General features: G+C 44.2%; 1 protein-coding gene across 1 annotated transcript in view; it reads right to left on the reverse strand.

Annotated features, from left to right (window-relative positions):
• Positions 1-13,047, reverse strand: part of svep1 (sushi, von Willebrand factor type A, EGF and pentraxin domain containing 1) — a 101,702-nt gene that overhangs the window by 35,182 nt on the left and 53,473 nt on the right. Inside the window, exons 7-15 of the mRNA XM_078291801.1 lie at positions 10,973-11,167; positions 7,575-7,693; positions 7,232-7,361; positions 5,695-5,802; positions 2,260-2,391; positions 1,597-1,788; positions 1,253-1,374; positions 935-1,040; positions 417-617 (exon numbers count right to left, since the gene is read on the reverse strand). Coding sequence (XP_078147927.1) covers positions 417-617; positions 935-1,040; positions 1,253-1,374; positions 1,597-1,788; positions 2,260-2,391; positions 5,695-5,802; positions 7,232-7,361; positions 7,575-7,693; positions 10,973-11,167 — 1,305 coding nt within the window. The remainder of the gene's footprint in view (positions 1-416; positions 618-934; positions 1,041-1,252; positions 1,375-1,596; positions 1,789-2,259; positions 2,392-5,694; positions 5,803-7,231; positions 7,362-7,574; positions 7,694-10,972; positions 11,168-13,047) is intronic.

Below are 13,047 nucleotides of genomic sequence, written 5' to 3' on the forward strand. Positions count from 1 at the left end.
TCTATTCTACAGAGGACAATGTGTATTCAGTATGCAAACAACATGCACTCTATTACTAAGTCTAACTCTGAAAAATTCTGCCCATTGCAGAACATTCACATTACATTTTGGGCAGGACATTATAAGTTAAAGTTTAGCACCAGTGCCCAGACAGTAGATGTAACAAATATTCCTGTGTCTCCTGCTTTGTAAAACAGTGACGATGACACACTGTACATGACCCCATCCTTTGATATCGCCTGATTGGAAAGAGAAGCGCCTACAGTTCTACCGTCCAAAAAGTATGCAGCGTTTTATAGAAGCCTAGTGGGGTGAACGATGGGTCACCACGGTAAAAGAACATTTTGGCCACGCAGAATTATATCCCCTGGACTACAAGGATCAGTAATAACACAGCAAATCCCATTTTATCCTACCTGTGATGTTGAAAAAGATCTGGATTTTCTGGTCTCTGGTCGGGCCTGTGATCTTGCGGTGCCTCTTGGAGCGGTGGCGGGTGCGGAGGTTGCCGTCCTGCTGCCTGGCGGGCCGCCGGCTGTCCGTGGCGAAGCCCGAGTCAAAGTAGGCATAGTCCTGACCGCTCTGAGGACTCCAGCTGTTGCCCCAACCCCCTGGTCCTGAGACAGAGGAGACAGGGAGAGGGGGGGGGGGACTTCAAACAGCTAAAAAGATGCTTCACTCAAAATGAAGGAAGGAAACTTTTTGACAGAAAGAAAGAAAGACAAAGGAAGAAAGAGAGAAACAGACAAGCAAAAATGGATGGATGGATGGATGGATGGATGGATAGATAGATAGATAGATAGATAGATAGATAGATACATACTAGTATAAGATTTATAGGGAAATACAAGTATTAACTAATGAGTAGCTGAGTATGTTAGTAAGTTAGTGAGGGTTTTTAATGAAGATTCATATGCACAAATATGAATCTTACCAATAGCGAATCCGTTCTCGTAGTCGTAGTTGTACTCTAGACAGTGACCCTGTGACATCACCTCTAGCTTGCAGGCTACATCATCATTGCTGCAGAGGTTGGGCAGCTGTGGAGAAGAGGGGAAAAAACAATGTGTGTGTGAGAAACTCCTAGTTTGGAAGTTGATTTATAGTGAATGGACGAATGTTGGAGAACCTTCATTTGACCCGTATTGCTCCATCTTTACGACATGTCCTCTGATCTGACTCAGGAGGTTCTAACAGGAAACATATTATGTGTGCGAGTGTGTGTGTGTGTGCATATACTGTAGCTTCTCACCATGCCTCCCAGCTTGGTATTCAACTCCCCAGTGAATGACTTGACCAGGTCCACATCGTCACAACGTGATGCTTTAAAAAGCATCTCGAAGGGCTTGAACCCGTTGTTGGCTACACGGTTCACTGGGAACAACAAAAAGGACATTATACAGTATGTTGCTTTCCTTCTTTTTCATTGCTGCGCTTGTATGTTTCCATCTGGCAGAGACAATGATTTCTGCTTTGCTAAATAGGTTGAACCTATGTAGTATTTGAACTGTGTAAATTATCGCTCAATTCACGAGACAAAGAGACAAAGAGTAGTATTTAAAACAGCCATGACAGAATAAACTGTGTTGCGCTCACCTGAGCAGTCGGGTCTGTCTGGAGAGTGGGGCGGATCCCACACACCGTTGTAGGCACAGAAGTAGCTGTGCACAGCATCCTGGGTGAAGCTGTAGCCGTCCTTACAGGAGAGGGTACAGTTAACGCCCTCCTCCTCCTCAGAGCAGATGAACTCTCCGTTCACTGGGACGTACGGCTGGTCGCAGGTCGTCCCTGCACACAAGAAGCAAAGTTTAGCACAATATTTAATAATACGATCATAAGACATAAAATAATACTAAATTCATACTAAAATCCTATTGTATGTGCAATATGAGATGTGCAGGAGCATGCAAATAGTGTGTAATACTAGAAAGAAAGAAAGAGACAAAAAACAGATGAAACTCAGGAAATTGGGTCAGTGTAGCAGCAAATAGTAATACAATACAGCAGAGAAAAAAATAGAATATTAACCAAAAAAATAGAACCAACACAAGAATAAAGCAAATGGGGCTGCTAAAAAAATACTTAACTAATATTCAAAGAATATAGAAGCAATCCAAATACATCCATGAATCCAATAAAAGCATTTGTCTCCATTTCAGTAATGAATCCAACAGTGTAAACTTACATTTTACAGTACGTTTGTACAACTGGATTCAATGCAAGGCAAAAAAAAAAAAGCCATGATCTGTCTGTCAGTACCTTGAACAGTGATGGTGAGGTTGCAGATGCGGCTGTTTCCCGCAGCGTCAGTAGCGGTGTACTGGACCAGAGTCTCTCCCACTGGGAACAGAGAGCCTGGACTGTGGCTACCAGTCACTGTCAGACGGCCACCTGAGGGAGAGAAGTGTTGGTGATGACATACATTAAACGGGCATTCCTAAACGCATTCATTCATCGTGCTGTGATTATGAAATAACATCATCATTTGGTAAGCAATCACTAGCCAATACAATTACACTGGTCAAACCTACTACTGTGTCTGTCATGATTTGATTTGTTTTCATCAAAGTCAGCTTTTTGGGAATTGAGAGAAACTGGTTGACTTTCCCATTTGCATTTTTGACATTTTGTCATGCATTATTATCAGTAGTTTGGCTTCATCCTGTGCAGAACACCAACGTTATGATATTTTGATTTGGTTTAAAATATTGTAATTCAATATTGTCCAGTTATATGAGCTATGGGCAGTGGACGTGTAAGAGAAAAACAGTCAGTAAAAAACGGTCAAGTCAACTTAGTTGCATTCATCACTCCAGAGTGTGAAGATAATCAAGAGCTTACATATGATTACCCTGTTGGAATAAGTACAGTTTTTAGCCTTGCGGATTGCTTATTTTTTATTTGCTCATAGATTTTTTTTTTTACCAAGTAAGGACCTTTTCAAGATAGTGTTACAGGTATTCTAGCCACCCTGCAGAGGGCAGTCTTGAGCCATTTACCAGGACTGAATGAGTCACTCCTGGTAAAATAAAGGTTATGTTAAATAGGGATATGTTGACATGGGAATGGTGTGTCTGGGCATCACATGGCAGCAGAAAAATAATAATCCTGCATTGGGGCTTGGAGAGGGAAAATTGCTACCGTCTGGATGGCTTTAAAAACACACAAAGTGGAGAAAATGATGGATAGACCAATGAAGAGACAGACGGAGAGAGAGAGAAGTGTATGAGTATGTGTGTGTGTGTGTGTGTGTGTGTGTCTTGCCTCTAGACCGATGCACAGATTGTGACCAAAACAATGAAATCATCTGCACAAAGTCTCCTTTCAATGTGAGAGAGACAGAGACAGAGGGGAAAGAAAGAAAAAGAGAGAAGGTGGGGAAAATGAGCGATTGACCTTTCGTCTCAATCCAATCCTTCACCTCGCTCTCTTCCACTGCCTCTCCACCTCCCTATTATAAACACATACAGTAGCGAGGCCATTCCAACAGGGCTGACACACGTCTGGCCCGGTGGAGTCTGGTGTCTCCCCACATATATAGCCCGTGTGTGTGTGTGTGTTTGTGTGTTTGTACGTGTGTGTGTATGTGTGTGTCTCCCCGGTCTTTACTATATATAGCCCTTGCATCAGGGTGTGGGCTTGGAAAAACAAAACACTGACGTCGGAGCAGAGCTGGGCTGACGTCGTGTGGCCCCGTAGCAGCCACAGCGGCCTGTTATTACACTGTGTATGTGTGTGTGTGTGTGTGTGTGTGTTTGATGGGGTGCACCTCCATAGACAGGTGGGGAATGAGTATGTTGGGGATTTGTGTGTGTTGACAAGAAGAGGAGGAGTCAGAATGTGTGTGGGACGAGTTTGTGTGTGTATATGTGTGTGTGTGTGTGTCCATGCTTGCCCACGTTTCAGAACACACACAAACAGATGCGTATCTGCTCTGCTGCTGTTATTTATGTGTGTATGGGTTCAGCCAGGGCCAATGAATTACACGGGCCCAGCTGTGGGCTGGAGCGCTGCAGCAGTCTGGTTGTGTATCTGTCACCACCGCGGCTGTTTGGGTACGGCTGCAGGGCCAGGAGGGAATGGGCCAGCACTAACATCTTAAGTCTGTTTAGTATGGTGGGCTTTACACAGTGCTTTCAGCAGGGTGCGTCAGGTGGCAGGGTGGCCTAGTGGCTAGAGAGACCAAAGGGTTGCAAGTTCAATCCTCGCAACAGCCGGTGTGTGTCCATCAACAGCCGTGTGACCGGTTGAAGTTTCCTTGAGCAAGACACTGAACCCCTACCTGCTAGTTAAACTAGTAAACTAATGTAAAGTAGTCCAACTTTAGTTTTAGAGACAGAGCCCCACTAAAAGAACCCCAGTGTGTGCGTCATGTTTATTTATTAGTTCATTATTTCACTGGTTGTTTTGATCATATCCCCATTAAATGGGTTAATGTGTCAGCAGTCAAACAGCACATCATTGGAACAATTAGTAAGCCTCACTGTACACGTTTTATTTATGTGACAGTCTCTGATTGGGTTAAAATATAAATGCTCTTATGATGTTGAAAAAAAATAAAACTGGGCAGTCCAACTGTTCAGATTTTCAGAAGGAGAGAAACAAAAGCCAGTACAGAAAGTTGTGACTGCCTACCATGCACCAACTGGGATTCAAAGAGTGCAGGATGGACCACAGTGCAGCAGTTTGGTGCTCAATGCTTTGCCCAAGGGCACTTCAACTGTGTTGATGGGCACCATGGATCTAATACCAGCCACCCAACAGTCTGAGCCAGGGATTGAACCAGCAACCTGCAGGTTATTGGTCAGCATCTCTAGGCTAATATACACTCACAGACTGGCTGGCCGAGCCTCCAGTGGGCCAATTTTCAAAGTGGAACTAAATGAATATTTTGTCTATGGGTGTAGAGCTGGTGTGCCAAACCCTGCCAAGGCTGTGATTAATGCCCATCCACATTGTGTATTGCAGTTTCTCTGATTAAGAGAGAAATGGTTATTTGACATGCAATTCAAAAGTGTTTAACTCCAGTATGAGTTAAACAGCATGAGTCTGGTATGCCCTCTTATAATTACACAAATGACAGCGTGAAAAATGGACTGAATGAGTGCTATTCCCATTCCCATTTTTCGAAGCAAAAACACCTGCTGCTCTCAGCTGCCTCGGTCTGTTATAACAACAGTACAGTAATGACATTAACAGTCACTGTGTAGCAACATGACTTCATCTGTCCACTTGTCCCATTCTCTCTCTCTATCTCTCTCTCTGTCTATCTCTCACTCTCTCCCTCTCTCTTTCTCTCTCTCACACACACATACACACACCAGTGCAGCATGCCTGCACTCAATTAAAATCTATCCTCTCTGTCCAATGTCTCTCATCATTATACACACACAAAGACACACACACACACACCCACAAATGCAGACAGTACAGCATGCATGGACACACTCAAATGCACACTCCATTCTGTCCAATTACAAATACACACACACACACACACACACACACACACACACACACAAACCAGCAGAAAGCCCTCTCCTGATCTCCTTTTTCCAGTCACCTAACGGAAAAGATCCTGTTTAACCATCATCAGTGGAGGGAGAGGGTGGAGTGGGGAGGAGAAGTGGAACAGAGGAGCAAGAGAATAAACCATCTAAGGAGCTGCCATCTGAGAGCGGCGACCAGACATACCTGAGTTGTCGGAAAACTGCGGCACCTCCCAAACGACCGCCGTCTCCGTGTCTGTGGCCTGGACCGTGGGCGGCGACCTGCACCTGTCAATCACTGGGGGCTCCGTATCTAGGAAGGGGTATAGAGTGGTTAAGCTTAACTGCCATGGCTGCCTGACGACCAGATGGAGGAAACATCATAAATTAGCACATTGCTGAACATAAAGTATATTGACAGTAATCATAAAGCATTTACCAACTGCAAAAATAAAGTTTAAGCGCACTTGGATTTTTTTACTTATTGGCCAAACGCTACAGCTTTCAAAGTGTGGTACATCTTTAATCTGAGCGCAGAAAAAACACACAAACGCATCCAAAACTGGAATAGATTATCGCATTATTAGAAAAACACAGTTTAGAGCAGTGTGGTACACTGCGATCTGACTTCTTCAATGCAGCGGTACAGAGTGTCAGAGGGCACTAGTTAAACACATGTCTCTAATAAAAAACCACAACGTTCCACCATCATAATAACATATGGAAATGTTCACGGCTACCACGCTTGAGGTTTTTCCCCCTGACTGCTGCGATTATCGAGCGGTTGACACGGGACACCCCTGTTTTTCACTCTCTCCTCTAACCCTGTTTGGCACCTGCCGGGTCTGACTGGCTGCCTGGCTGGTGACTTGGTCGATTAACACGCAGTTTTACACTGAGTGACAGAAATGAGCCCAAACACACAGGCAGGCGGATAGAGTAACAGGCAGACCGGGTGGCAGAGCTTGAGCATGACGCTGAACCCCTACCTTCTCACTCACTGTAAGGTGAACTGTGTGCGTCAGGTAAACGTGTTAAATGTAAAATACTGACTGGCTACATTCACACTGCAGCTGACAGTGTCCAAATTCAGATTTTTTGCCCTGCCATGTGACACAGAACTGAATTTTTCTAATCGGCAAAAAGTTGCATGGACTCGCATTTTTTCAATTCTGATCTGGACCACATGGATATGTGGTAGAAAATCGGATCCCAAGGCATGCAACCTATTGGAAAATAGGAATTGGAATTTGTCAGTGTTGCCATGACAAAAAGTAAATCTCATTCGCCTGAGACAATTGTCATAATTTTGGCTTAGCCAGCGTTAGCATGGAGGATGGAGAGACAAAACAATGCAAAGCAAGCCAAATAGCCAACTTGACTGGTATTTGGGGAGACGCCTCAATTCAGTCAAAACCCGAAAGGCACATACCGTAACCAAAATGTGTTCAAAACAAGCGGGAGAAGCGTAGGTACAAAAACAGATGTGAGATCTTTTGTTATTGTTACTCTGCGCAGGCATGTGTTTTTTTGACATCACTGTCAGTTCATATTTGTATTGGATATGGGTGATTGTCCTAGAATAGATATAAACACCATCCAAAAAAATCAGATATGAGAGGCAATTTGGAATTGAGCATGAAGGCCTGTGGTGTGAATGTAGCCCCCCTTCCTCTCTCTCTCTCTCAGCCATATGCAGCATCCATTTTGCTTTAATATGGTCCCCTGAACGATGAGCTCACCTATGACAGTAACTGTGAAGGAGCAGTTGGCCTGGTTCCCGGAGTGGTCGGCAGCGATATACGTGATGGTCTCCTTTCCGATGGGGAATGGCTGGGGAGGACTGTACACTGGCTTCACCTGCACCACCACCTGGAGAGAGAGAGAGAGAGAGAGAGAGAGAGAGAGAGAGAGAGAGAGAGAGAGAAGAGAGAAATGTCCTTGACATAAATGAAATATAGGAAAATAGAAGCAAGGATAGATGGATGGATGGATGAATGGGCAAATGTCTATCTATCTAGATCCTTGAGTTACTCTGGCAGGTGTGAATTGGTGAGCTAGACTTAGTCTTGTAAAGTATCCCACCTCTTCTCTAGAGTTGTCTGTGGCAGTAGGGGCGTCCCAGCTGATGTTGGCGGTGCCGCGCCGCTCGTCCGTCTCCGCGACAACGTCCTGTGGGCACTGGATCCGTGGCGGCTCAGAGTCTAGAGAAAACAGACAAAAACAGAATAAAGCGACCAAATTTAGAGGGAGGAGATAAGCAAAAGAGGGATTACACACGGCAAATGCTTCAATTCAAGTACAATTTACATAAAATTCAAATATTACAGATGTTCAACGCACACACCATCATATCCCGCTCACACATTGACCTCGGCCTGCTCCTTGTTATCACTGAGGGAGTAGGTGTGATGTCATCTGACCCTTGACCTCTTTAATCACAGCACATCACAGACTCATTATTGGTCATTATTGAATCAAAGAGAGAGTGCATCACTGACGTTATATGTGGTCCCCTAGCTGGTTCTAACTGGCTCTTATCTCTCTCCATCCATTACCTCAACATTGGGCCACAATAGTAAAGAGCATAGGTTAAAGAAGATAGAGGAGAAATTGAAGTGTGAGATAGGCTTTATGTCACTGTCAAAACATTCAGACTCACGCAAATTCCAGCTTTATCTCAGATCAATTACATTTCCAGTCCTGATAATCAGTAACACAGAATATCCCAACATGTTAGAGAGTCATTATTGAATCAAAGTCAACAGCTCCGGGCCTGAGAACATCACAAGTTTGAATCTTAGTTCTCCAGTGTGCGGTGTTGGGGGGGGGTCATGTTTATGTTCACAAATATTGATTGGACATAGACCATAGGAATAACATAAACTAATTCTAATTCTTCAGTTCTAGCTAAACTCTAGTTAATTAGGGTGATGGATGTCAGAATTTGTGGTAACAAGAGGGAAGCCACAACCTCTTATCCCTCTTCGCTTCCTCTGAAGTTTAAAATTAACACAACCCACAAGCCAAATGCAATTTTGACTGTGGCAAGTAGTTTGTCTATACTACCGGCCACATTGGCAGGTACAGTAAATAACAATGGGAGTGGCAGCAGCCTCGAGGTTTGAGAAAGAGGCTTGCGACTGGAAGGTTGCCAGTTTGAGTCCAAAACCAGCAGAAAAACTGGTTAAAGTGAATATGAAACGCTCTCACCTCCATTAACTGTTAACATTAACTGTGGAATTTCCCTTGACCAATGCACTGAACTCCTAATTGCTTCTGTAGCCGAAATTAGAAAATGGGTTGCTCTGTGTGAGTATGAAGCAGGGTGTTGCCACAAAAGAGCTTGCTTGCTCAGATAAATAAAGGTTAAAAAAAGATCATATTTAAGCTTCATGTCTATCTGTTTGGTTGGTGAAATTGTGCAGGTGGCTACTGACTTCTGGGATTCATCAGCCACTATGGCCTGTGGATGAAAAAGTTAATTTATTTGCTTTGTCTCACTCAGCCTTACCCAGTTCAGCATGTGGGCAAGAGCAATGTGAAAAGGAATTATGTGAGCCAACACAGTTTGGTTCAGCTCGGTTCAGGACTGCAGCGTATGAGAAAGCCTCCAAGATCTGAGTCTCCAGTGGATCGACAGGGGTCATGTCTGTTGTGTAAGAGAGTTGTTTCCATCTGGACCTGATGACCCATCCACTGAGGCATCCATGTCTACTAAACACTAACACACTTGGTTCTAATTGGCTCCATTCATTTTTATAACAAGGGAGGAATATTTCACTGTTTGTGTCATCTGCATTATGAGAGAGGCTGGAGGAAGCCAGGCGCCCACAATGACCACTCTCAAGTTTATATAACTTTCTCTTTCTGCCTCCTCCTCCTTTTCTATCTCATCAGCATTCTCTCTCCCTTGTTTATCTATTTTTCTCCCCCCCATCCTCCTTCCTTCAGTCCATCTGTGCCTGAGAGGATCAGACCAGCTCCTCTTCTCTCTGCCGCCCATTAAAAAGCACCTACAGATGACTCATCCCCCCTTCTCATCTCCCTGTCTGTCCCCCTTCTCCTTTCGTTTTCATCTTTATGACACCTCTTCCTCCCCGTAACGACAACAGCGCCTTCATTAGCCTACTTTCTCCGTGAGGAAGTGAGGGGAACGAGGACATTAAAGGCAGAGCAGGCAGGCAGAGCCGCTCCGCACCACCTGTTTCACCTGCCAGGCATCTGGAGGGCTGCAGTCCATTATAGTGTTCCCCAGAGCCCAGTCGGAGTGGATGGGAGACAGCTCGGACATGGTATGGTTTGAGTTAGTGACCCAAGGCCTGCTTCAAAATGAGGTTAGCACCATTCCCACCATTCACAAAGCAGGGATAAAATGCAGAGACGGGGAATAGAGAATGGAAAGTTTCTCCCTCCAAGTTTCCTGGAGTTTTCTCTCTGTCTATCTCTCTCTCTTTCTCTGCCTCTCCTGTGTCTTTCTCTCTCTTTTTCAATCTTTCTCATTCTGCCTCTTACATAAACCCAAACACAATGACACTGTCGTTCATGCTAGCATGGACTACGGACCTTATTCTCACAGTGGCCAGTTTGAACGTCACATTTGGGGAGGGAAACTCTACCTAGAAGAGCAAGTACAGCCCAGCTATGTCATACTACTGTATACCAAGATGTACATCACACAGACATTGGGAACTGGACAAACATTTATCATTTCCCACTGAAAAACATTAGAAACAAACAAATGTCAAGAAGAATCCTGAGGGATAACATTTTATGGCAATATACTGTATTTGGTATAGCTAGCTAGAATCTAGCCTAGGTAGCTAGCTAGTTGCTAATCTGAGAAACCCAGAAGCTCTTACAAGGTAGTTGCTAACTAGCTAGTAAGATAACTTCCCTGCTAAATCCAAGCAGTCGTTGTTTTTGAGATTACCAACTAATTTGACAGCTGTTAGGTCTGTCTGAAGTCCTCACTTATGTGCTGTAGTAATGCTAGTTACTTTTATATATATGCCAATCTTCTGGGTAGAGTTTCCCATATGTCACATAAGTTCAAAATGGCCATAAGGTCAACAGCCTCCTCTTGAGGTGTATCAACTTCCCAGCCAGGCGAGTCCAATGGTTGCCAGCATGATAGCTAGCCATGCTACGATACTACCAGTCAATTGAAAACCTCCTCTACCAGAAAAGTGAGTTCAGGTAACATCTCAAAGAGGGTCGTGCAGCAGATTTAACATAGTAAAAAGGGAGATCGTCCTTCAACCAGGCCTGGGTTCAAGCCCCCATGACAGCAAGCATCGATTCACCCTGCTGAAGTGTCCTTGAGTAAGACACTACTGAATACCTACCAGCTCCAGGGGTGCTGTTCTGTTGCTGACCCTGACCTCTGACCTCCTGGAGGCGGGGAGCTTAACAATGAATTCCTTTTGGGAAACTCTGTTTAGCACACACACACACACACACACACACACATCATGCGTTACCTGCGCAGGCGGTTTTATGGACATTAGTGCTCCAGTCCCCAGAGGCCAGACACACCGCCTTCCTGTCTCCCTGGAGACTGTAACCTTGACGACAGTTGAGCAGGCAAATGCTGCCCGGCATCATTTCCCTTTTCCCACAGGCAGGGGGCGACAGCAAGATGTTTTTCAGGGTCACAATGGGGGGGCAACGCACCTCTGGGGAGAGAGAGATAGAGAGATGAATTTGATAATAATTGATGCGATGAATAGATGTGAAAACAGAAACATCTGCAGGCCAAAATTTTGACTGACAGAGATGCTGCCAACTGCATTTTACACCTTTCCATCATTCATTATTAAAAGTAGTTAAACAGCAATCAAGTTTCCATTTCATACTATGCCATTTGCATTGCATTGTACTGAATTGGTATTTATTGTACATTTGTGTGGTCAGGCTACCTGGAGGAACATTCACTGAAGAAGCAGATCTACATAAAAACAAAAAGCTCTTGGAAGCACATCAGCATGTTTCCTGTGTTTTTAGTGATTTGATCTTACTTTGAGCGGGCTGCACTATACACGCCAACAATGAAGCTATTTTCAGGGTCCATATATCAGAAACCGCCACAAAAAGAACAAGAATGTTGTCGGAAATTAACCTAAGAAGAGATTGACCACAGGACTCATACAGAAGAGGCTTTTTATGCATTTTTTGGACACAGGCTGGTGTGGCTTTCACTTGATGATAGATGGATCATTCTCTCTCTCTCTCTCTCCTGTTTCATTGGCTTTGGCCGTAAGGAGCTATAAAAGGGAAAATCACTGAGAGGGAGCGGAGATGTCTACAAAAATCAACACGAGAGATTTCAATCAGATGAAAAAAAAATATCTCTGCATCCTCTCTCGGGGTAGCCGAGGCGATCTCGTTTCACCACAGTGCAAACAAACACTAAAACAAACCGCTCGGCAGCAACGGCAGCCCGCAGAGCGCTCTTTACTGTATTAAAGAGGCAATGACAGTCTGCGGGGAAACGCTGAGACGTTCAAACAAACAAACTGTAACTCAATCAGAGCGGCGGGGTAAGAGATGGTAGCCGGCGATAAACAGGAGAGAGCTTCCGGCAGCGGACGGGTCGGGTGTTTTAAATAGAGTCGCTGGCTGGTCGGTTGGGAGTGAGTCAGTGCAGGCCGGAGGTTTGCGGCCGAACGCTCTCACACTGCCTCTTTTTTGTGTGTTGGTGTGCCTGACCTATGCTGCTCTTTGTGGCGGGCATGAGTGTGTGCAACTATTTTAACTTAACTATCAGTTTTGAAGTGTGTGGGTAATTGTGTGCGTGTGTGTGCTTCCATGGTGTGTGTGTGTGGCGACTATCTTTGTTATGAGAAAGCAGACATATCTTTCTCTGGGTGATGTAGTGTGGCTCTGAGCAAATCCACACCATATGTTTAACCACTGTGTATGTGTGTGTGTGTGTGTGTGTGCGTCTGCGTACTTGTGTGTAAAAACATGTGTTTTCACATATAAATACCCATAACGTGCATTCTTTTAGGATCATTCATTTGATATATTATCTTCTGTCTTTCAGCCAGACAGGATTCACCAAGCTGACACTAAACAGACAATGAGAACTTACAGTAAGACAGGCAGAGGCTACAAGAGTGTGTGTGTGTGTGTGTGTGTGTGTGGCAGATTGATCATGAAAAAAAAAGGTATTGACAATTTACCAAATAAATACATCCAATTTAACTCCACAGATGACAGAGCCACAAGACACTGGATGAAGATATGACAGACGAAGAGAAACACTCGGGGCTGATGCATGAATTTTCTTTGAGAGGACACCAGCAGTGGGATTAGACTGGAAGTGAGCTGGGACTCATGTCTCCTAACAGATGTTTATTATGACGTTCAGCAAAAGGGCCAAATCTTAAGTATATTTCTCAAAGCCCTAGCATAAAAAAGCAATTGAAGAGTTTCATTCCAAAATGGGATATCCATCATTTGAAAACAGTGACTGATGCTCTTATAAAATGATTGATAGCACAAGATAAAATAAATTGTGGTACTTTTTAAAAGATAGTAGGTAACTTATGTT

The sequence above is a fragment of the Centroberyx gerrardi genome, chromosome 23 (assembly GCF_048128805.1).
Source record: "Centroberyx gerrardi isolate f3 chromosome 23, fCenGer3.hap1.cur.20231027, whole genome shotgun sequence".
NCBI lineage: Eukaryota > Metazoa > Chordata > Actinopteri > Beryciformes > Berycidae > Centroberyx > Centroberyx gerrardi.